The 25,590-nt window shown below is 47.0% G+C and overlaps 1 protein-coding gene across 1 annotated transcript in view; it reads right to left on the bottom strand.

Annotated features, from left to right (window-relative positions):
* The window catches only part of LOC139278114 (mitochondrial 10-formyltetrahydrofolate dehydrogenase-like), a 99,526-nt gene that overhangs the window by 56,134 nt on the left and 17,802 nt on the right, over positions 1-25,590 (bottom strand). The window contains exons 4-6 of the mRNA XM_070896771.1: positions 12,910-13,075; positions 11,554-11,655; positions 343-432 (exon numbers count right to left, since the gene is read on the bottom strand). Of these exons, the coding sequence (XP_070752872.1) occupies positions 343-432; positions 11,554-11,655; positions 12,910-13,075 (358 nt within the window). The remainder of the gene's footprint in view (positions 1-342; positions 433-11,553; positions 11,656-12,909; positions 13,076-25,590) is intronic.

Below are 25,590 nucleotides of genomic sequence, written 5' to 3'. Positions count from 1 at the left end.
GAATTGTGTGCTTTTCTAACTCTAATATAAAAATAATTGATAAAAGGGTAGACTAGTTTATTGTACATACTAAAATGCATTCAGCCAGTCGCAAAAGAGGGTACTCAACCAATCCCATCAGAGAACATGCATTCAGCCTGTCCCATCAGAAGGCATTAACTCAACTACTGGAGAGAGTATATTTCAGTTAGATGTCTGGTATCTGCCTCCAATGTACTGTAGCCCAGATTGGAGCCACATTAGCCCTAAATACAATCAGCAAAACCCACACTGGCTTGTTACTCTGTGCTGTAGTCACAGGCTTTACACCAAAACACTTAGAAAGGGGAATGTTTCAGGTACCTGTTCATCAATGACAGTCCAAGCTCCAGGTACTTTATCGTGGCCACGGATCCAGTTATGTATAGCTTCTGCTGATTGATCCCAGGAAATCTGAAGAAGGAACATTAGTGCAGGAATTGAATCAAGTTCTTCAATGTATTTATTTAACACCCTCAACAAATGTGACCTGGCTGAAAACAAACAGGCTTTTCATTGACACCTTCTGCTAGACTTGTGCAAGACCATCAATCTGCAATTCTTGGCGGTTGGGCCTGCTGCGATGAAATGGGGACAGTAATATTTCTAATGATCTTGATCTTGTTATATTAACAAAAAAAACTCCATTATTTTATTATCGAGGACGTACGCTCTGGAATTCCCTACCTAAATCTCTCCGCCTCTCTTCTCCTTTAAGGTGCTCCTTAAAACCTTCCTCCATAACCAAGCTGTTGGTCACCTGACCTAGTGTCTCCTCACGTGGACTTGCTGTCAAATGTTGTTTGATAACGCTCCTGTGAAGCACCTGGGACGATTTACTGTGTTAGAGGCACTATATAAATGCAAGTTGTTATTTAGTAACCTTAGCTAAAAAAAAAATCCACATGTGTAGAGTGGAGGAATGTCAGGAGAAAAACAATTTTTATCAGTTTAGTACTTTGTTTTGGATGCTCAAAGGTGAGAAAAAAGTGGCGGGAAATTGTCAAGTTAAAGGCTCACTCACACAGTGCTGCAATTACACAATCACAATGAAAAGTGTGCTTTCCTCCAAGTCACAACTGCACTTAGTTTAGCAAAGGGATTTTGACACATCACCACAGCAGAGAAATGAAAAGCTGAGAGATTTCTTTGTGAGAGATGGGTATTGTTGTGTCCTTACACACTACTGTAAATTAACACGAGTCACATACTGCAGACAAGGTCACTCTGTGACCTGTACCTTTACTCACAGAACCAAGAATTGATGACACTGTGTGGGACCTCCCTTTATAAACCTGGATGACCAGGTGAGGAGTGTCTCCCACAAGTTCAAGGTGTGCATTTCTTAGGTGTATACAGTGTTGTTACATGAAGGTTACAGTTATGTGAAGGTTACATACATGACATCACCTCCCCCCCCCCCCCCCCCCCCAACGTCTTTAGGTCAAAGATTGAGTCTTTCAGGCGGTCGACGCTCTCTCGTGGAGCGCCGCAGTTGGGGCTCTGGTTGTTGAGCCTTGGCATGCATCTCTGTCACCTGTGGTGATTCCGGCTTGTCCGGGCTGGCCGCAGGGACTGTGCATGCTGCTGAAGGTTCTTGTTGCTCGTTCACTGGCAGTGGTGTGGGCAGCATCTCATGATTTTCCTCAGGTTCCTCAGTATCCATGCTGAACCATTTTTTTTACTTGGTCCAGATGCTTGCGGCATATCTGTCCATTGTTAAGTCTGACCACAATGACCCTATTCCTCTCTTTACCAATTACAGTACCCTCAAGCCACTTGGGCCCCAAAGCGTGATTAAGAACAAATACAGGGTCATCGATTTCTATACATCTCCCCTTTGAGATACGGTCGTGGCACTCATTTTGGGACTGGCGCTTGTCCTCAACAATGTCTGACAGGACTGGGTGAATGAGGGACAGCCGAGTTTTAAGTGTGCGTTTCATGAGTAGTTCCGCTGGCGGGACTCCCGTGAGCGAATGCGGTCGGGACCTGTAGGCCAGCAGGAGGCGCGATAGGCGGCATTGAAGGGAGGGTCCTTGAATCCGGAGCATGCCTTGCCCCATGAACGGACCCGCGTAGTCTACGTGAATACGTGACCATGGCTTGGTGGGCCAGGACCACGGGCTGAGTGGGGCCTCCCTGGGGGCATTGCCCAGCTGGGCACACGTCGTGCACCTGGGAACACAGTGTTCCAGGTCTGCATCAATTCCCGGCCACCATACATGTGACCGGGCAATGGCCTTCGTAAGCATAATGCCTGGGTGCTCGCTGTGGAGTTCCCTGATGAATGCTTCCCTTCCTTTCTGGGGCATGACTACCCGGCTGCCCCATAGTAGGCAGTCGGCTTGGATGGAGAGTTCATCCATCCGTCTGTGAAACGGTCTGACCTCCTCAGGGCATGCTCCGTGTGCGGGCACCCAATCCCCAGTCAGAACACATTTCTTAATCAAGAATAGGAGGGGATCTCCGTTTGTCCATGTTTTGATCTGGTGGGCTGTGATGGGGGAGCCTGCACTGTCGAAAGCATTGACAGCCATGACCATCTCAGCGCTTTGCTCCGCTGCCCCCTCAGTGGTGGCCAGTGGAAGCCTGCTGAGCGCGTCAGCGCAATTTTCGGTGCCTGGCCGGTGCTGTATGGTGCAATCATACGCAGCCAGCGTGAGAGCCCATCGCTGTATGCGAGCTGACGCATTGGCATTGACAGCTTTGCTGTCGGACAGCAGGGATGTTAACGGCTTGTGGTCCGTTTCTAACTTGAACCTTCTGCCAAAAAGGTACTGGTGCATCTTTTTCACCCGTAGACACATGCGAGTGTTTCCTTTTCAACCATCCCATGTACCCGTTCTGCTTGGGAGAGCGACCTGGAGGCATAAGCCACAGGTTGGAGTTGGCTCTCATCAATATGCACCCAACCCCATAGGATGATGCATCGCATGTCAAAACCAATTTCTTACAGCGGTCGTACAGGGTCAACAGCATATTAGAACAAAGCAGGCTCCGCGGCCAACTGAAAACCCATTCCTGACAGTCCCCCCAAAACCAATCGCAACCCTTACGCAGGAGCACGTGTAGTGGCTCCAACAATGTGCTTAAGTTCGGCAGAAACTTCCCGAAATAGTTCAAGAGTCCCAGAAATGAACACAACTCCGATGTGTTGCCGGGCCTGGGCACGCGACGGATCGCCTCCATTTTGGATTCGGTAGGCCGGATCCCGTCTGCGGCAACCCTCCTGCCCAAAAATTCGACCTCTGGGGTCAAAAACACACACTTGGACTTCTTTAGTCGCAGGCCTACCCGGTCCAGTCGGCGTAGCACCTCCTCCAGGTTGAGGAGGTGTTCCTCGGTGTCACGACCCATGATAAGGATGTAGTCCTGAAATACGATTGTTCTGGGGATGGATTTGAGCAGGCTTTCCATGTTCCTTTGAAAGAATGCCAAATGGACACCTGCTGTAGACAAACAGCCCCTTGTGCGTGGTGACGGTGGTCAGTAGGCTTGGATTCTTCGGCCAGTTCCTGGGTCATGTAGGCTGAAGTGAGGTCCAACTTGGTGAACAGCTTGCTGCCGGCCAGCGTGGCAAAAAGATCCTCCGCTCTCGGAAGCGGGTATTGATCTTGCAGTGACACTCGGTTGATACTGGCCTTGTAGTCGCCACAGATCCTGACCGAGCCATCCGTTTTTAGGACAGGGACGATGGGGCTTGCCCAGTCGCTGAATTCGACGGGCGAAATTATGCCCTCTCTTAGCAACCTGTGCAACTCACTCTCAATTTTCTCCCGCATCACATACGGCACAGCTCTGGCTTTATGGTGCACTGGTCTGGCGTCCGGGGTGATGCGTATCACTACTTTGGTACCTTTGAAAGTCCGGACACCAGGTTGAAATAGTGACTCAAATTTCTGTAGGACCTGTGAGCATAAACTTTGCTCCACAGATGAAATGGCGTGCACATCCCCCATTTCCAGTCCATCTCGTCTAGTCAGCTCCTCCCCAAAAGTGCGGGACCATTTCCCGGGACAATCCAGAGTGGCAGCCGGTTCTCTGATCCATTATGTGTGACCACCAACATTGCACTGCCTAGCACTGGGATGATCTCTTTGGTGTACGTCTGTAATTGCCGATCAATGCGTTCTAGTTTGGGTCTGCTAGCTCTGAGTGGCCATAGTTTCTCGAATTGTTGGACACTCATAAGTGACTGGCTGGCTCCTGTGTCCAGCTCCATGCGTTTAACGGGATGCCGTTTAACAGTACCCTCATCATCATAGTCTTTGTGTATGAGCTGTGGGTGTTTGCCACCTGAACCCGCTGAACTTCAGCGTCCATTGCTGTGTCCCAAGCATAACCCTGCCTTGCAGACCCCTCTTCTGGTTCATCCGCTTCGTAAACCAGCCTCGCTGCGGGCTTCCTGCACATTCTGGCTAAATGTCCACTGAAGTTACAATTTCTGCAGATAAATTGTTGAAACTTGCAGGTTTTCGCAGCATGTCTGCCCCCGCACCTCCAGCAGGAGCTGAGATTGTTGTGAACAAAAGAGCTGTTACCAGGCATTCCTCTCTGATTGTCTCTTTGATTACTCTTGAGCACTCTGTTAGTGGGTGTCAATGGCCCCATCCCAAGACGTATTGTCCCTTGTGATGGTGTAAATGTCCATTCAACCTGCCATTGTCTGTGTTGAGGACCCACCCTAGAGTCTGCTGTTGCCTGGTTGGTGTTGAATTGCCCTTGCCTGTCTGCGGGGTTCTGAGTTGCGTTCATCATGTTAACTCCCTGCTCCATCGCCACGTTGGGAGCAGGGTTGCGCGCGTATATTATCTTAGTTTCCTCCTCCCCTGCCATGAAGGTTTGAGCCATCAACGCCGCTGCTTCCAAGGTCAAGTCCTTGGTCTCAATTAGCTTCCTAAAAATCCCGGCATGACCAATGCCCTCAATGAAGAAATCCCATAACATCTCCCCCTTGCAGGTGTCTGTGAACTTAGAGGCTGGCCAAGCGCCGAAGGTCTGCAACAAAGTCCAGTATGCTCTGCCCTTCCCGACGTCGGCGCGTATAGAATCGGTGTTGGGCCATGTATATACTGCTCGCCGGTTTGAGGTGCTCACCGATCACTTTGCTGAGCTCCTCAAAGGTCTTGTCCGCCGGCTTCTCGGGTGCGAGCAGGTCTTTCATCTGCGCGTACGTCTTAGGTCCACAGCTGGTCAGTAGATGCGCCCTTCGCTTGTCAGCCGCTGCCGCTCCCAGCCAGTCCTTCGTGACAAAGCTCTGCTGGAGCCTCTCAACGAAATCGTCCCAGTCCTCACCAACACAGTACCGTTCCTCTGTGCTACCGGTGGCCATTCTTGTGAGTCGTTGATTCCCGGTTCACGTCGCCAAATATTGTGTCCTTACACACTACAGCAAATTAACACGAGGCACATACTGGAGACAAGGTCACTCTGTGACCTGTACCTTTATTCACAGGACCAAGAATTGATGACCCTGCCTGGGACCTCCCTTTATATACCTGGATGACCAGGTGAGGAGTGTCTCCCACAAGTTCACCCCCTGTGGTCAAGGTGTGCATTTCTCAGGTGTATACAGTGTACAGTGTTGTTACATGAAGGTTACAGTTACGTGAAGGTTACATACATGACAGGTATAGCAACCAATAATTTGCTATAATAGAGAAATCATTCCCCAGTCTGTAGTGAAAACAAGTTATAAGTACCACCTTCACTAACTTACACTCAATTAAATTACTTGTTAAAAGGAGATATTTAAAGTGCCTTTTCCCACAGGTCTTTATTTGTGGAAGGATGATAGTATTGAAAGTAGCTAGTGCTGAACTGCTTATTACTCTGCAGTTTAGAATATGCTAAAGTGACATTTTCAGTGAGAGTGAGAACTGGTTGTAACTTAAGCACGACGTTCGAAGCCACTACAGTTCTGGGAAGAAGATATTTACTGCCAACTGTTGTCCTCAATCTGGGCCACTGCTAATAAAAAGCTGCTGTCTAAGAATGTTTCATAATCAGCTCAGCTGAATACCACATGCCCTGACCCTGGGTCATCCACTCGTCGCTGCACTGGTAGTAACCGGCTAAAGCAGCTGGTTCCATTTCAGTGTGTGGAAACACAAGGAATGTTTCATAATCAGCTCAGCTCAACACATCGTGCCCTGACCCTGGGTCATTGACCTAGACATTTATTGTTGGACTGGTAGTAACCGGCTGAAGTAGTTGGTTCCATTTCAGTGTTTGGAAACACAAGGTTTATCTGCGGGAAATAGAGTCCAGCATGTTGCTGCTTGTATAAGCCCAACAACAGGAATTTAAAATTATTCAATAAACACTCCTAGAATTTGCATGGCATCTCTGCCCGGTTTCTCAGCGCTATTAGTCGGTTTGGGCGGAAACTGGGTCGGCGAAAATTTCAACAAAGAGTTCTGCCGGTGGTTTCGAAATACCGCTGGGGAGCAGACCGCCAGCGTGCACCGTCCACAGAGCGCCATCGCCCGAGTTTTGACAGCGGTGACTCGTAGGCCCACGAGAAGTAGCGGGAACTGGGCGGTAGATAAGTAGCCGTGCAATAAAAGGTAAGTTAATGGGTTTTTAATTATTATTTTAAAATTCTCTGAGTGATTAAGGTGAAAAGGGTCCGGAGAATGTTTTCTGATTTTTTATTTTACGTTTTTTGGAAAGAATATTTTTTTGTGTTTTCCCCCTCCGAGGCAGCTTCGGTGTAAATTTTAGTAATTACCGCCCATTTTGTTTAAGAACTGCCCAATCATCCCAAGATTCCATTTTCCGCCGAGAATCGGGGTGTAATGTCCATTTTTTTCGGCAGGCAGAATTTTTTCCTTTTTGAATGGAATTTTTCGCCCGCGATAATTTCAAAGTCTTAGCGGTATTTTGGGCGGCAAACCACGCTGATGGATTTTGGGGAAAATCTAGCCCTGTGAAAGGTATAATCCACTCACGTCACCAACATCTTCTAAGGATTGCAATAGAAACGGCTATAAAGTGAAGATAAATGTTGTTAGTAGTGTTGGTCCCTGCCTATTTTTGCTTCATGGTTTATTTTGCACTGAAGGTTCAGCCTAGACCAGTGTTCTTCACACTGGGGTCCACAGACTTTGGCTGCCTGCGACTGGATGTCATTTCAAGGCTACTCCTCTTCATAAAACCGACACTGATTCAGTTCTTATGAATTTAACAGCTGGGCCCACAACTCTCACTCACTTTGCAGCAAGCGCTCCCTGCCCGTTGAGTCGATTCTTCTCCCTGGCGCCATGACCCTGCACCATCCTCCCGACACATGATCAAAGCGCCTGCAGGGTCCTTCAAACATGTGCCTGAACATGTTCACGCTAACACGTACAATCACACAGTGCAGCTGTTACAGAACATGCCAGTGATAATGGCGGAGAGTCATGCTTCCAGCACCATCCCAGCCTGTGCACGAGTGCTCGCGCCCTCACTCATCTTGGCCAGCCTGCTGATGGCTTTAAACATTGTCCAGCACCAAGTGACCATTTGTTGCTGCGGAGTACCCAGAATTGGTGAGAGAGGCAGATGCACTGATCTCACTGATATCTGTAAGTTAAACATCTCATCCAAAAGACAACACCTCAGTGTCTCTGCAACCTGCACCCTTCCCTCACCACAGCTCTGTTTCTTGTCACAGCATCTCCTCTGCCTCAATACTCCTCAACAATAGCAAGAACTGAATTTGTACAGCACAATGTGTCAGATGTTTTCAAATAAAATCTGATGCAAAACAGGTTATTACTCAAGGACAGTGTACAGTATTTGTGAAAATTGTGTTCAGGTATCTTGTGTACACAACTGTGTGCATAAAACGATTATGTTTTTTCCGAAGTTATTTGTAAAATGTAATCTAGTTTCAACACTAAACCACTCATGAGTTCTTTAATTAATGGAACATTAAAAAAATTAACAACCACTAAAAGACAGACTTCAACTCAAACAGGCCAGAGTGAACTAGTGGGGTCATCAACTCACAGTTCCTTCTTTTTGCATGAATTTATAGCCATTCAGCCCACTTATTCTATGCCAGTGTTTATATCCCACACGAGATTCCTCCCACTCTAATTACCTCTTCCCACCCTGCTCCCGTATCCTTCAGTTCCCTTCTCCCTCATCAAGCCTCCCCTTAAATGCATCTGCTTCAGCCTCTCCCTGTGGCTGCGAGTTCCACATTTCCGAGTTGCCCTAAGGTGTTGGTGAGCCATGAACCACGACAGTCCGTGTGGCCAACCTCCTCCCATGGGTTATTCTTTGTAGTGGCAGTTAACTATGGGGGCACAGTCTCAGGATAAGGGATTGGCCATTTAGGACTGAGATGAGGAGAAAGATCGTGACTGATCTAATCATGGACTCGGTCGAGTCTACTTCCCTGCCTGCTCCCCATAACCCCTTATCCCCTTATCATTTAAGAAACTGTCTATTTCTGTCTTAAATTTATTCAATGTCCCAGCTTCCACAGCTCTCTGAAGCAACGAATTCCACAGATCCACAACCCTCTGAGAAGAAATTCCTCCTCATCTCAGTTTTAAATGGGCGGCCCCTTATTCTAAGATTATGCCCCCTAGTTCTAGTCTCCCCTATCAGTGGAAACATCCTCTCTGCTTCCACCCTGTCAAGTCCCCTCATAATGTTATATGTTTCGATAAGATCACCTCTCATTCTTCTGAACTCCAAGGAGTAGAGGCCCAACCTACTCAACCTTTCCTCATAAGTCAACCCCCTCATCCCCGGAATCAACCTAGTGAACCATCTCTGAACTGCCTCCAAAGCAAGTATATCCTTTCGTAAATATGGAAACCAAAACAGCATGCAGTATTCCACGCAGTGTGGCCTCACCAATACCCTGTATAACTGTAGCAAGACTTCCTTGCTTTTATACTCCATCCCCCTTGCAATAAAGGCCAAGATTCCATTGGCCTTCCTGATCACTTGCTGTACCTGCATACTAATCTTTTGTGTTTCATGCACAAGGACCCCCAGGTCCCGCTGTACTGCAGCACTTTGCAATTTTTCTCCATTTAAATAATAACTTGCTCTTTGATTGTTTTCTGCCAAAGTGCATGACCTCACACTTTCCAACATTATACTCCATCTGCCACATTTTTGCCCACTCACTTAGTCTGTCTATGTCCTTTTGCAGATTTTGTGTGTCCTCCTCACACATTGCTTTTCCTCCCATCTTTGTATCATCGGTAAACTTGGCTACATTACACTCAGTCCCTTCCTCCAAGTTGTTAATATAGATTGTAAATAGTTGGGGTCCCAGCACTGATCCCTGCGCACCCCACTGGTTACTGATTGCCAACCCGAGAATGAACCATTTATCCCGACACTTTGTTTTCTATTCGTTAGCCAATCCTCTATCCAATCTAATATATTACCCCCAACCCCGTGAACTTTTATTTTGTGCAGTAGCCTTTTATGTGGCATACCCCAAAAGGCTGTGGATGCTGAATTGTTGAATATATTCAAGGCCAAGATAGATTTTTGGACTCTCGGGGAATCAAGGGATGAGAGTTGAAGTAGATTAGCCACGATTTTATTGAATGGCTGAGCAGACTCAAGAGGCCATATGGCCGACCACTGCTCCTATTTCTTATGGACTTAAGAGTCAGCCATGGAGGTGTAGAGCTGGGGTCACATATAAGCAAGACTGGGTAAGGACGGCAGGTTTCCTTGCCTAAAGGACATTAATAAATCACTTGGTGGTATATACTACAATCCCAAAGCTTCATCGTTACTTTTAGTGAGACCATCTTTTTATTTCCAGATAATTTTTTAATAAACACCCTGTGTCCAGTGGTGAGGAGATAGTGTTAGACACTCTGTGCCCAGTGGTGAGGAGATAGTGTTAGACACCCTGTGCCCAGTGGTGAGGAGATACTGTTAGACACTCTGTGCCCAGTGGTGAGGAGATAGTGTTAGACACCCTCTGTCCAGTGGTGAGGAGATAGTGTTAGACATCCTGTGTCCAGTGGTGAGGAGATAGTGTTAGACACCCTGTGCCCAGTGGTGAGGAGATAGTGTTAGAGACCCTGTGCCCAGTGGTGAGGAGATAGTGTTAGACACCCTGTGCCCAGTGGTGAGGAGATAGTGTTAGACATCCTGTGCCCAGTGGTGAGGAGATAATGAGGTTAGACATCCTGTGTCCAGTGGTGAGGAGATAGTGTTAGACATCCTGTGCCCAGTGGTGAGGAGATAGTGTTAGACATCCTGTGCCCAGTGGTGAGGAGATAGTATTAGACACCCTGTGCCCAGTGGTGAGGAGATAGTGTTAGACATCCTGTGTCCAGTGGTGAGGAGATAATGAGGTTAGACATCCTGTGCCCAGTGGTGAGGAGATACTGAGGTTAGACATCCTGTGTCCAGTGGTGAGGAGATACTGAGGTTTGACATCCTGTGCCCAGTGGTGAGGAGATAGTGTTAGACATCCTGTGCCCAGTGGTGAGGAGATAGTGTTAGACATCCCGTGCCCAGTGGTGAGGAGATACTGAGGTTAGACACCCTGTGCCCAGTGGTGAGGAGATAGTGTTAGACATCCTGTGTCCAGTGGTGAGGAGATACTGAGGTTAGACACCCTGTGCCCAGTGGTGAGGAGATAGTGTTAGACATCCTGTGCCCAGTGGTGAGGAGGGAAGCAGGTTCAAGTCTTCTTCCATTTCATTCCCAATCTGAGTCTCTTGAAACAGGAAGCACCGTGTCGCAAAAGGGAGGGAGGAGAACTGAGTTGTGGTCAGAAGGTTTAATGGTACTTGGTGTGGCTGAGATTCATAGCAGTGTGGGAGCTGGTCATTTGCCCAGGCTCTGAGTTGCAGACGGTGAAGGGCATGAATATGGAAAAATGGGGACACTTTACACAAAACAACCCGATTTGAAACCTTTTTTAAAAGTGAACATGATGGCGAGGAAAGGATCATCCAGCCTGTAAGCTAATCCCTGGGTTCAGAGACCAGCTCCTAACGACCTGAACATCATTCCAGTTGTATACGATGTCACTTGAATCCTTAAAATAGATTACTGCCCTGTAACTATTCCCAGCTGTCCAACCTTCATTATTTATCACGCAGAAATTGAAAATGTAACTTGCATTAATTAAAAGCTTTTCATTATATTTTAACTGCAAACAAAGGAGAGAAAGAAAAGAAAGATTTTGCATTTCTATAGTACCTTTTACATCCTAAGAATGTGCTAAATGCCATTGACTCAGGGCCAGAGCAATGTCCTACACTAGTTTCCAGCACATGAGGGTCAGAGGGGAATTTTTCAGTTCCCCCCCCCCCAATTGTTCTGGACTTTCACCTGGTTTATCACCCCTCCCAGGAGATCACATGGTCTCGGGTGGAGCGGGGAGTCTATATATTGTGATACACAAGCCATCGAAGCTGTGTGGGACAGGTTGGATGAATAGAGCATCTCCTCCTGTCCGTCAATTTTAATATGTTTGTTTGAATTACCTTGGAAATGCAGTCACTGTTCTGGAGGAAAATTAGATTTAACTGTGCAGACTACCTTTGAATTCTCTTTCCTCTGGATTCCTTCATACGTTGCTCCTTCCTCAGGCTGAGTTACTCGAGGTGCCTTCTCATCAGCTATTAGCTGCACAGCTTCCACCTGGAACAAAACAGGGTGAATCCGGGTCAGATTCACAGCCCCTGTAAACAATTACACAGCAAACACATACATAGAATCAGAGAAACTTACAGTATGGAAGGAGGCCATTTCGGCCCATCGTGTCCACATTGGCGGAGAAGCACAAAGCTGATTCTGCAGAAGCAATCAGCAATCAAACTTCACCAGAATCTTGCGTTATATTACAACAAGATCGTGACCAAAATGACTGACAAGAGATTCGTACTCTGGAGCCCCCATTGAATTCAAACTCTTATTAACCCAGTGATGCACATAATTAAATTAGCAGAGACCTTCCATTCGGGGGGTATGGGAGTATAGTGGTGATGTTACTGGGGCGGGTAATCCAAACTCTGCTCTGCTCCAACACCCAATAGGATGTAAGTAGAGTACAGATTCAACTCACAGGACCACTTTGTACAGGAAGCAGCAAACGGGATGTGCAGAAATCGCTTTTTGCGGTTTGAGAGAGGGGTTAAGGAGTTCAAGGAAGGGGTTAAGGCGTACAAGGGAAACTTTGGCTGCATCTGTCATGCAAACCTGGCCAGAAGACTTTGATATGAAAAATAGAAATGTTTATTTCTCATCACAAATACCCATTCAACCCTCCCTTCCCCCGCTCCCTTCCCCATTCCCCTTTCTGCAGACACCCCAGTAGCAAGCAGTCGAGTGCCATACTTAGGCACCGGCCGATGGAGCAGAGAGATTCCGTCCTGGTTGCACCGCTTGAAGAATTCAGGTACCAGCGACCTGGTTTCATTGGGCATGTGTAGTCTGATATTGGGTGTGGGTTTTTGCAGAGGGCGGACAATGATAGCAGAGTGAGCTGTGTCGTGGTAGCAGGGCTGAGGTGGACCCTGTTGGCTGAATCAGTTGAAGGCAGTCAGCGAAAGAGTTGTGCTGGAAACTGCCACACTGTTGGGCCGTGCACTCACAAACTAACAGCATCTCCCAGCAATTGAGAAGATCACGCTCTCCATTGAGAAAAGGACCACAGCATCCATGCAAAAGCTTTAGCAGCACGTTGTTGACATTAATCTTCAGTCAACAAGCTGTTTTCTGGCTCCTTTCTTAGCACACGGGAGAAAATAACATTTGGGGAATAAAACTGAAATCACACACACCTTTTCGGAAGTGATCAGGTTTCTTCAGCAGATAAAGCACTGTAGCTTTTTGGAAAAGAGTTTATACCAAAAGGAGACGAGGGACCATGCTGCTATTACATTCAGTCCTCACCATTGCTGTAATGCCTTCAGGGTACAGGAAGCGGTTATAGAGCGAGTCTACAGTATCGTTTGGGTCGACATCACATTCCCTTTGGAGAAGAATGGGACCGGTGTCGAGTCCATCATCTGCCCAGAAGATGGAGAAACCTGCTTTCTTATCTCCATGAATAAGAGTCCTGCACACAAAGAATGATGGTTAGGAGTTTCTCTGTAGAGACTTTATGGCCCTGATTTTAAAGCCGGGCGGGGGGAGATGAATGTATCGGGTGTCAGTTATCCCCCATAACGTGCCCCCATATTAACCTGCACTTTTCAGCAGGCGAGCATCGTATCCGCAGGAAGGAAGCGACTCCTGTTTTAAATGTGCACATCAGGTCCGATCTGTAATTTCGGCCCGGGGTCCGATCTGTAATTTCGGCCCGATTTGTAATATCGGCCCGGGGTCCGATCGGTAATGTCGGCCCGATCTGTAATATCGGCCCGGGGTCCGATCGGTAATATAGGCCCGGGGTCCGATCGGTAATATCGGCCCGGGTTCCGATCGGTAATATCAGCCCGATCTGTAATATCAGCCCGATCTGTAATATCAGCCCGAGGTCCGATCTGTAATATCGGCCCGAGGTCTGATCTGTAATATCGGCTCGATCTGTAATATCGGCCCGAGGTCCGATCTGTAATATCGGCCCGATCTGTAATATCGGCCCGAGGTCCGATCTGTAATATCGGCTCGATCGGTAATGTCGGCCCGGGGCCCTATCTGTAATGTCGGCCTGAGTGAGAGGCGGCCCAGCAGGTTAGTTTCAAAATTGTTTTAGGTTTCCTTGTGGGACAGGATCGCTTCGCCGTGCTTCACAAAGAGGCCGTGCCTCCCTTAAACGGGCTAGCCTCAGATCATCGCCAGAACCCCACCCCCTACCTTCCGCCCAATCACTGCTTTCTACCCCCACTCCGCCAAGCTATGATCTTACCTGTTATGCCTTTAGATGCTCTGATAATGACTCCACGAGGCAATGTGTTGTCCTTTAACTGTAGTGACCGTAGTCCTTTATTGATAATTCCAGAGTGAGGATCACACCTGGTGGCCTGCCTTTTATACTAGGCCAGGCAAACCTGTACAGGTAACCTGCAAGTCTCCCACTGCGGTGCCCTCTGGTGGCACACCTTGTAATAGTACAAACAGTAACCATGTAGGATACATGACATCACTTTCCCCTAAGCCTTTAGTGCAAATCGCCTCTGCATTGACTGTGCTCTGGGCTTCGCTCTATCTGGTTGACCCTTGGCGGGTATTTTCTATCTTGGGTGAGTAGTTGGTGTTTCATTGGCAGTAGAGTGCTGGTGGTTTCTGTTTGTGTGTGTCCATGGCCACTCCATTCTCTCCCCACCCCGCCCCCCACCCCCACATATAGATTATGCCGGAGGCTCATTACATTCATATACATTGAAGTCCAGAAAAAAAAAGTTTGCATTACATTAGCGGTTCAGTTGTGAGGCAAGTACATTCGACTGGTGAGATACATTATTGATACATACTAGGGATCGGTAACCGGTGCCCAAGGAACAAGCTAGTTCCAGAACTGCTGGATGGTGTCCAGGCAGTCTGGTGGTGGCGCGGTGCCCAGTGCTGGCAGTGGGAACCTGGTTGGCTCAAGTTGCCTGCTCTTGGGGCTTTTGACGTTGCTCCTAGCGTCGGGCAGGTTCACAGATGCCTGTGACCTCCCTGTCCTTTCTTTGCGCCCTGGGTCACTGCTGCACCCTGAGGAGCTGTCGTCTAGCAGTGCACAGGGAACTGCTGACTCGCTTGCCTGGGCGTTGTTTGGTTTGGGATCGTGGCTGGTCCCTGTCCCATTTGGGAGAACCGTTGCGGGTGACCCTTCATTCCCGGGTATGGTCTTGGTGGCAATGGGGTCTGCGCCTTAGCACAGTTTGCTCTTTCAGGCTCGTGGCGGTTGGTGCCATCGGGTGCCTGAGAGGTGGAGCCGATCAGGGGCAGGGTATCGATACCGATGCCGTTGCCCTCCTGAGATCGCTTGCTCTGCAGCTCGTATGTATTGGCTGCTTGTGGCCACACTCCATGGTGCATATCTCTGGTCCCAGGGGTGCAGGCTATTACATTGGGTAGCTCGCTGGACCTATGTGCTCCCGATGGGTGTTTGCCCGCTACATTGAATGAGTGTAGTTGAGATCCTACATCACACAATGATTCATTACTCATTGTAAATAACCTGTAGCTCCGATCGCGATCACGCCTCTTTTCTTTGCTGATTGCATGTACACAACTCCGATCATCAATTACACATTTTACATCTAACTCACAGTTGCTCTTACATTGTTTGAAAATGTAGAACTGTCCCTTTAAGTGTGGTGGGTAGCAGGTCTCCTTTAAGAGAGCCTTGCCATCTTTACTCCAATTCGCTTCTCCGTTTGGTGCCACGTGTTGCTCCATCAGTGCTGTACCTCGTGGTTTGGGCGCCATCTTTCCTCCATCCACGATGTCGACTGCGGTGATCCTCTTCTCCCCGGGTTCTGCCTCCGAAGCTGGGAAGTCGCCTCTGGATCTGATTTTCTTCCTCTGGAGTCCTGCCACTGGAGCCTGGAAGGTGCATTCGGGCGTCTCAGCTGGATCATCTCCATGCAGTCTGTGCCTCGGGTGCTGTGCTGGTCTGCTCTCTGGTGCCAGATCCACCCTCAGGTGAGGGCTTACTTTGCCTCCGAGCACAGAGGACGTCGATCGCTGGAGGGGTGAAGTCTTCCCAACTCCAATGAATCTTCTCCATCCACCTTCTTCCGAGTAGCGTTGGTCCATCACCTACAATAATCCACAGAGGTAACTTGGAGTACCTTTACATTCTCACTACCAACGACTGGGATGAGTTCATCGGTATAGGTGCGCAGCTTTGCCTGAACCGGGACCAACTTGGATCGTTCAGCCTGATTCTCCCATAGCTTCTCAAAGGTTTCTTGATTCATTACTGACTGGCTCGCCCCCGTGTCCACTTCCATGAAGACTGGAATGCCATCTATCTCAACTTCCATCCTCAACGGGGAACGCTCGGTGGTGCAGGTAAACATGCCATATACCTCATCGTGGGGCTGAGCTGCCTCTCTGCCTATCGTTTCACAATCCACGCTGGATTCATGGCCATCTGCAGACTTTTCATCAACACAGTGAGTCATATTTCTTTTACACATTCGCTGGAGATGGCCCTTTGTGCGTAGTCTTTAAAGTGGCACTGGTGAGCCCTGTGATTCCATCCACAATGCCAGCATGGAGAAAAAGCAACAAACCTGAGGACTGGGAGAAATTTAGAATTCAACAGAGGAAAACTAAGGGTTTAATTAAGAGGGGGAAAATAGAGTACAAGAGGAAGCTTGCAGGGAACATAAAAACTGACTGCAAAAGCTTCTATAAATATGTGAAGAGAAAAAGATTAGTGAAGACAAACGTAGGTCCCTTGCAGTCGGATTCAGGTGAATTTATAATGGGAAATAAAGAAATGGCAGACCAATTGAACAAATATTTTGGTTCTGACTTCACAAAGGAAGACACAAATAACCTTCCGATTGTACTAGGGAACCGACGGTCTAGTGAGAAGGAGGAACTGAAGGATATCCTTATTAGGCGGGAAATTGTGTTAGGGAAATTGAAGGGATTGAAGGCCGATAAATCCCCGGGGCCTGATAGTCTGCATCCCAGAGTACTTAAGGAAGTAGCCCTAGAAATAGTGGATGCATTGGTAATCATTTTCCAACAGTCTATTGACTCTGGATCAGTTCCTATGGACTGGAGGGTAACTAATGCAACACCACTTTTTAAAAAAGGAGAGAGAAAACGGGGAATTATAGACCGGTTAGCCTGACATCAGTAGTGGGGAAAATATTGGAATCAATCATTAAGGATGAAATAGCAGCACATTTGGAAAGCAGTGACAGGATCGGTCCAAGTCAGCATGGATTTATGAAGGGGAAATCATGCTTGACGAATCTTCTGGAATTTTTTGAGGATATAACTAGCAGAGTGGACAAGGGAGAACCAGTGGATGTGGTGTATTTGGACTATCAAAAGGCTTTTGACAAGGTCCCGCACAAGAGATTGGTGTGCAAAGTCAAAGCGCATGGTATTGGGGGTAATATACTGACGTGGATAGAGAACTGGTTGGCAGACAGGAAGCAGAGAGTCAGGATAAACGGGTCCTTTTCAGAATGGCAGGCAGTGACTAGTGGAGTGCCGCAGGGTTCAGTGCTGGGACCCCAGCTCTTTACAATATACATTAACAATTTAGATGAAGGAATTGAGTGTAATAGCTCCAAGTTTGCAGATGACACTAAACTGGGTGGCGGTGTGAGCTGTGAGGAGGATGCTAAGAGGCTGCAGGGTGACTTGGACAGGTTAGGTGATTGGGCAAATGCATGGTAGATACAGTGTAATGTGGATAAATGTGAGGTTATCCACTTTGGGGGCAAAAACACGAAGGCAGAATATTATCTGGATGGCGGCAGATTAGGAAAAGGGCAGGTGCAACGAGACCTGGGTGCCATGGTTCATCGCTCCATCTCTCCCCCGCCAGATTGCCAGACTCCTATCTACCCCCTCCCCCAACCCCCATGCCTGGAGTTGACACTCCCTCCCGAGGGCCGGGGGCCGTCCCCACAGGTTGAAAACTCCTGCCGCTGGGTTTCCCTTCTGCTGGCTGGCTAGATTATTCAATGTGACCCGAGTTAGGCAGGAGGCTTTCCAACAATACTGTAATGAGGCCCTCGTGGTACGATTGGCAGGAGCTCTATGTCCACGGGCTTGCCATGTTCCTCGGCCGATTACATGTTGTCCCGCACCGTATATCGAGGCAGGTATGTTATCCTGAATTATAACCTAATAATTGAGTAAAACTGAGTCTTCAATCTTAGTGTTTAAGAACATAAGAACATAAGAAATAGGAGCAGGAGTCGGCCATTTGGCCCCTCGAGCCTGCTCCACCAGTCAATAAAATCATGGCTGATCGGATCCTGGCCTCAACTCCACTTCCCCGCCCGCTCCCCATAACCCTCGACTCTCTTATCATTCAAAAATCTGTCTATCTCCAACTTAAATATATTCAATGACCCAGCCTCCACAGCTCTCTGGGGTAGAGAATTCCAAAGATTCACGATCCTCAGAGAAGAAATTCCTCCTCATTTCGTTTTAAATGGGCGGCCCTTATTCTGAAACTATGCCCCCGAGTTCTTGGGGAAACATACTCTCTGCATCGACCCTGGCAAGCCCCCTCAGAATCTTATCCGTTTCAATAAGATAACCTCTCATTCTTCTAAACTCCAAGGAGTATAGGCCTAACCTTCTCAACCTTTCTTCATATGACAACCCCTTCATTTCAGGAATCAACCTCGTGAACCTTCTCTGAACTGCCTTCAATGCAAGTATATCTTTCCTTCAATAAGGAGACCAAAACTGTACGCAGTACTCCAGGGGTGGTCTTACCAACACCCTGTACAGTTGGAGCAGGACTTCCCTGCTTTTATACTCCATTCCCCTTACAATAAACAGCCTCATTCCATTTGCCTTCATGATTATTTGATGCACCTGCATGCTAACTTTTTGCAATTCATGCACAAGAGCCCCCAGATCCCTCTGTACCACAGCATTTTGTAATCGCTCCGCATTTAAATAATAATTTGCTTTTTTATTTTTCCAACCAAAGTGGATAACCTCTCATTTTCCCACATTATGGTCCATTTGCCAAACTTTTGCCCACTCACTGAGCCTATCTATATCTCTTTGTAGATTCTTTGTGTCATCCTCACAACTTGCTTTCCCATCTATCTTTGTATCATCAGCAAATTTGGTTACATTACATTCCGTCGCTTCATCCAAGTCATTAATATAGATTGTAAATAGTTGAGGCCCCAGCATTGATCCCTGTAGCACCCCACTAGTTAACAGTTTGCCAGCCTGAAAAAGACCCATTTATCCCAACTCTCTGTTTTCTGTTAGTTAGTTCTATCCACACTAATATATTACTCCCAACCCCGTGAGCTCTTATCTTGTGCAGTAACCTTTTGTGTGGCACCTTATCGAATGCCTTCTGGAAATCCAAATATACATCAACTGGTTCTCCTTTGTCCATTCTGCTTGTTACATCCAGCAAATTTGTCAAACATGAATTCCCTTTCATAAAACCATGCTTATTCTGCTTGACTGCATTATAATTTTCTAAATATCCTGTTACTACTTCCTTAATGATGGGCTCTAGCATTTTCCCAATGACCGATGTTAGGCTAACTGGTCTATAGTTTCCTGCTTTATGTCTCCCTCCTTTCTTAAATAGGGGTGTTACATTTGCGCTTTTCCAATCCGCTGGGACCTCTCCAGAATCCAGGGAATTTTGGTAGATTACAACTAATGCATTCACTATCTCTGCAGCCACTTCTTTTAAGACCCTCGGATGCAGGCCATCAGGTCCAGGGGACTTGTCCACCTTAATCTTTAGTGATTGTTTTAAGTCTGCCCCCCCCCCCCCCCCCCACCAAATAGCTCCTTGATTATCAATTATTGGGATGTTTTTAGTGTCCATTACCGTGAAGATCGATACAAAATATTTGTTCAAAGTCATTGCCATTTCCCTGTTTCCCAACATCAGTGTTCTCGATCAGGCCAACATCCCCAGCATCGAAGCACTGACCACATTCGACCAGCTCCACATTATCCATGTGCCCAACACAAGACTCCCAAAGCAAGCGCTCTACTCGGAACTTCTACACGGCAGGCGATCCCCAGATGGGCAGAGGAAACCTTTCAAGGACACCCTCAAAGCCTCCTTGATAATGTGCAACATCCCCACCGACACCTGGGAATTCCTGGCCAAAGACCATCCTAAGTGGAGGAAGTGCATCCGGGAGGGCACTGACCACCTCGAGTCTCATCGGCAAGAGCGTGCAGAAATCAAGCGCAGGCAGCGGAAAGAGCATGCAGCAAACCATACTCCCCACCCCCCATTTCCTTCAACAACTGTCTGCCCCGCCCGTAACAGAGACTGTAATTCCCGTATTGGACTGTACAGTCACCTGAGAACTCACTTTTTGAGTGGAAGCAAGTCTTCCTCGATTCCAAGGGACTGCCTATGATGATGGTTTCCCATTATTAATTCTCCAGTCCCATCCTCTAAGGGACCAAAATTTATTTTAGCTACTTGTTTCCTTTTTATATACCTGTAGAAGCTCTTACCTGTCTGTTTTTATATTTCTTGCTAGTTTACTCTCATATGCTATCTTCTCTGTCTTTATTATTTTTTTAGTCGTCCTTTGCTGGTTTCTAAACATTTCCCAATTCTCTGGCCTTCCACTGTCCTTCGCAACATTGTATGCCTTTGTTTTCAATTTGATACCACCCTTTACTTCCTTAGTTATCCAGGGGTGGTTCATCCTTCTCTTAGCCTTGTTATTTCTCACTGGAAACATCATCATGAAAGGGGATCTCATAGAAGCATATAAAATTCTGATGGGATTGGACAGGTTAGATGCAGGAAGAATGTTCCCGATGTTGGGGAAGTCCAGAATTTAGGACCAAGATGAGAAGAAACTTTTTCACACAGTGAATTGTGAACCTGTGGAATTCTCTACCACAGAAAGTTGTCAAGTCCAGTTCGTTGGATATATTCAAAGGGGAGTTAGATGTGGCCCTTACGGCTAAAGGGATCAGGGGGTATGGAGAGAAAGCAGGAGTGGGGTACTGAAGTTGCATGAATGGTGGTGCAGGCTCGAAGGGCTGAATGGCCTGCTCCTGCACCTATTTTCTATGTTTCTATACTCATCCTCCACCCCAGGTAATCTTGGACCAACAGTGAGGAAGTGAAAGTGAAAGGATCATGTGTGGAGACATGAAAGAATCCTGTACAATTACACAAAACATTATGTATAAATTTAACAAGAGCGCTAATTAGTATTGACAAAAATGTAACAGGTTTTACAAACATTACCATTTAAAAAAAATTTACGTATGCAATGCTTACCAGAATGGGAGCACTTGGGCGACGTGCAGGTTGCTGCACTCGAGGAAAACAATGGTTTTTCAGGATGGGCGGTTCGTTCTCCAATGCAGATCCCTGTCCCTCCCACCAAGGCCATGACAGATTGTGAGGTGGGGTTCTAAACAGCAGCACTCCAAAACCTCACTCAAATGGCAATTCTTCACATACAGGCCTCAACAGTGGGTGGTGATGGCTATTCAACTCTGGAGGACCTCATCTCTGAGCTTAATGCTGTTTTCGCCCAAACTATGCATATATATATTCCAACAAGTATCAGCCACTGGAAATTGAGTCCATTTTCGCATTCCATAGCCCAAGATCTTAGACTATTTGTAGTGTCCCTTAACCGAGATCAGAGCAGGGAATGAAGCCCAGACTTCATGGTCAGTAGGTCTGATACACACATTGTGTGGCACAATTACCCACAGAGGAATCAGGAATTATTGTTGTTTCTTTTTAATTGTGCACTGTTTAAATTCAACCACATTCCCCTCTGCATTTAGAAACATTGGCTTTGCAATTCCGCTTGGAGGCTTGCTTCGGACGAACGCCTCCGACCCGAGAATTTTTTGCTAAAGTACCTGGTGGTCCCGGAGGCTCCTTCGATTCCAGTCGGGGCCTTCTCTTCCCGCCCATCGGAACGTGTCCACCTTTTCCAGGTATACACGGAGAAGCTGGAGTCATGTGGGCCTGGACAACCAATCACGGTACAGTATTCTCATTGATCGCAATGGGAACTCTGTAACACCGAGTTCTCATTGCTAGCAATGAGAAAAAACCCAAAACACCCAAACACAACGCAACACAAACACACCTCAATTCCAAAACCAATTGGAATTATAGTTAATCAAATCTTTTGCAAAAAAATATATATTTTTTGGATTTATTTTTTATGTCCTTTAATAAGGTCCAAAATAAACTTATCCGAATGGACAGGGCCCCCACTCTAAAAATGTTTGTTTACATTTTTTTTTGTGTTTTAAAGCTCTTACGCTGGTAACAGTAGGCTACGCGCCTGCTTTTATCAGGCGTAAAAGTTTGAAGGATATTTACTGGGCAAGAGATGGGCAAATAGCCCAATCTCGCCAGCGCGGATGTCCTTGCTGCGGAGTTGCGGAGGAGCTTCAAGAGAAATCTTGACAGATCGGAATAGCTGGTTTTCAGCGCATGCACATTGCGTGTCGATAACCGGCTTTTTCGAGACCTCGCCGGGTCTGTATACACTCCATACGGACCTAGAGAGGCCGGAATCTTAGCCCCATTAACTTCAATGGCCTCTGCCACTGAGAACACGGGTTTGTTTCCAAGAAAAAGGACATTTGAATTTGACAGTTTGTTTTACATTTAAGTTCCAGTTAAATGTTATACTATGTGCCTTCACTTTAGTTGTCATTTTCTGCCCTTGACTGGCACAGTGCTATAAGTTGGATGACCAAGTGAATCCCTTCCCATGCACGGAGCAGGTGAATGGTCTCTCCCCACTGTGAACTCGCTGGTGTTTCAGCGGGGTGGATGACCGAGTGAATCCCTTCCCACACACGGAGCAGATGAATGGTCTCTCCCCAGTGTGGTTGCGGCGATGAGTTCAGACGGGTAGCTGAATCCTTTCCCACAGTCCCCACATGTCTACGGTTTCTCCATGGTGTGGGTGTCCTCGTGTCTCTCCAGGTTGGATGATCAGTTGAAGCCTCGTCCACACACACAACACGTCTACCAAGCTGTGTAACTGGTTAAAGCTCTTTCCACAGGCAGTGCACTGGAATACTCTCACTCGAGGGGGGAGGGGGGGGGGCATCTCACTGCTTTTCCAGCCAAACTGATGTTTGAAATCTTTTCCCACGAACAGAACAAACATTTCTTCTTCCAGATTCACTATGTCATCCAGCTTGTTCACCGGCAGCAAGTTCACTCTGGGGAGAAGCCATTCACCTGCTGTGTGTGTGGGAAGATTCACGCCACTCCTGGGCCCTGGTCACTTCCCTCTACGAACTCTTGTCGCTCCTTCGCCCCTCCTGCTGTGCCTGCCCGCACTGCAATCATCGCCCTCCTGCAGCAGCACGCACTGTTCCCTGCAGTGGTATGCAGTGGGGCCCAGAAGAGGCGAGGGCCCAGGGGCAGCATGGGCCAGCCCACACTATCATATGTGTGTGCGCTCGGTCTGTGCAGTTAATCTTGGGTAATCCTTGCCACTGGACCAAGACCTAGCTCTGTCAAGCCCGTGTGGTGGCTGGTGTGCAACGGCCACCACACATTAAAAAAATTCATGCACAGGCATTTTCCATCCTTCAACATGTAGTTTTGGACCTGGAATATTAGGTCCTTCATTGCAACACCTGTGAACTCATCCCTTTTTGGCGTGGAAGCAAGTTATCCTTGCTTTGAGAGACTGCCTATGATGATGATGATGCTATAAGTTGCCTTAATTTCCCATCAGTAAATGCCTTCATTCCGCTGGTTAGAGTAAAAGTGTGATTAATTTTGACTTAACAGGTAATTGGCAAAAGAACCAGGGGAGAATTTGTTTTACTCAGTGGTTATGGTCTGGAACGCACTGCTTGAAAAATGGTGGAAGCAGATTCAATATTAACTTTCAAAAGGGAATTGTAAAAATACTTCAATAGGAATCATTTTCAAGGGTATGGGGATAGGGCAAGGGAGTGGGACTAATCCGATAGCCCTTTCAAAGAGCCGGCACAGGCTCCTTCTTTGCTAGACGATTCCATAAACAGCCTATTGTGTGTCTTAAAGTTACCACCAGCAACAGCTTTTCTGTAAATGTATCCCATTAATATCACTCAGAATATGCCAACACTCAGAATACCTGCTCCAAATGCGAGATGATACATTTTGGGAGGAAGAATAAGAGGAGGGAATATACACTTGAACAACTTTAAAAGTAGTGGAGCAGAGATTAAAGGATTCAAAAACATAAATCTTTAAAAGTGAGAGGACAGGTTTCTAAAGCTGTAAAAAAAATGGGATCCTAAATTTCATAAGTACAAAAGCAAAGAGGTAATACTAGATCTAATCATTGGTTATGGTGTAATTATACTGTATCCAGACTTTACAGAACTTGCATAGAGCCTCTCACAACCTCAGGACATCCCAAAGCGTTTTACAATCAATTAAATGCTTTTCAGGATTTGTAAACGCTCTAGTCAACAGCTCCAGCAATGTCACAACACAGGCTTGGCACCGAGGACTGCAAGCTGGCCAGTGAACAGTGAGACACGTATGGGGAAACAAACCAATGGATACAACCAATGTTTAAAGAGCACAAAGGATATGAAGTGCAATCAGTATGGTTTCTGACCACTGGAACTCTCTCAACAGGTAATGTATGGATGGGCGGGATTTACTTGGATTTTCAGAAAACATTGGATAAATTTCCATGTGATGCATTTAAGATTAAAGTTAATGAAATTATTTTCAAATTAGCTAACTGGATTGAAATGAGCTTGCAAAACAGAAGCTCGAAGCTAGCTGGTGAGAAAGCTGCCTGGATTGTGATAAGCAGAGGCGGGTCCCACTCTAAACTCACCACTGCTCACATCACAAAGGAAATTGCTGTAAATATAAACTATATGCCCACACTGCTAGAGTATGTAAAGGGCATGGCGAGCTTTCAAAAGCGGTCACACTACATTACTATGGTAAGGAACACATGATTAATTTTAATACAAACATTGATATGGAGCATAAATAGGCGTATAATGAATTCAATTACAAACTGCAATTATTGTAACCATGTACAACGCATAACATTTAAAATTTACTTGCAATACTGGGTAACCTTCAAAAAGGGGATAAATGTGTTGGGAACAATTCACAGAAGAGCAATAATCAGGATTCTGGACTTAGGCTCTAGGTTATGAAGAGACTCACAGAACTGAGCTCATTTTCATTGGAGAAAACATTGAGCGGCGAAACAATCTAGGAGCTGGATTTTCGGTCTTCTGCTCCCTGTTAGTGCCCCGGAGGGGCGGCAATAAGCACTTCTGGGCGGGCAGCCAGCTTCCAGCTTCCCGCCGGGACATTCGGTGCCGGTTTCGAGGGTGCATGGAAGTGGCGAGCTGGTGTGCAACGCCTCTGGTTGCGACACCGGCTCGATATTTGGATCGCGACTGACCCATGCCACCCCGTAGTGGCGCCCTGGTGGGAACGCCTGTACAAGCTGGTAAGTGTGATTGGTGTTTTTCTGTGATTTATGCTGTAGTGGCGTGAGTTATTTATTGGGAATGTTTCTGGTGGGTTTTTTCACATTTCCTCCGCCCCACCTCCCCCGAGGTCTCTCAGGGCGCTCCGAAGCCGGCTGTTTATCTCGGGATCTTCATTTGCTCAGCTGGCCTAGCGCCCTAAAAGAAGTGTGCAACGCCTCCTTTGGCGCTCCGCCCCACACTCAGGGCCCAGCTGATGAATTTTGCGGTGGCAAACGCAAACCATTTGCCGATGCAAAATTTACTGCTGTCTGGATTAGCGCTGCAACAGAGGTGCAACCAAATTTCCATTCCAGTGTCTTTAAAATGGAGAGAGATATGGATAATGTACATGTTAGCAGGTCTAACTTCAGGTGAGCGAAAATGTTAAAAGTCAAAGAATGAGAAGGCAATAGCGCAGGGTAGCACTGGGAGAAATGAAAACCAGAGCATGACAGGAAGGGACGGAATGTATAA

This window comes from Pristiophorus japonicus, chromosome 13 (genome assembly GCF_044704955.1).
Source record: "Pristiophorus japonicus isolate sPriJap1 chromosome 13, sPriJap1.hap1, whole genome shotgun sequence".
Taxonomy (NCBI): Eukaryota; Metazoa; Chordata; class Chondrichthyes; family Pristiophoridae; genus Pristiophorus; species Pristiophorus japonicus.
The sequence above is the reverse complement of the archived record's forward strand: the minus strand, read 5'-3'. Positions and strand labels throughout refer to the sequence as shown.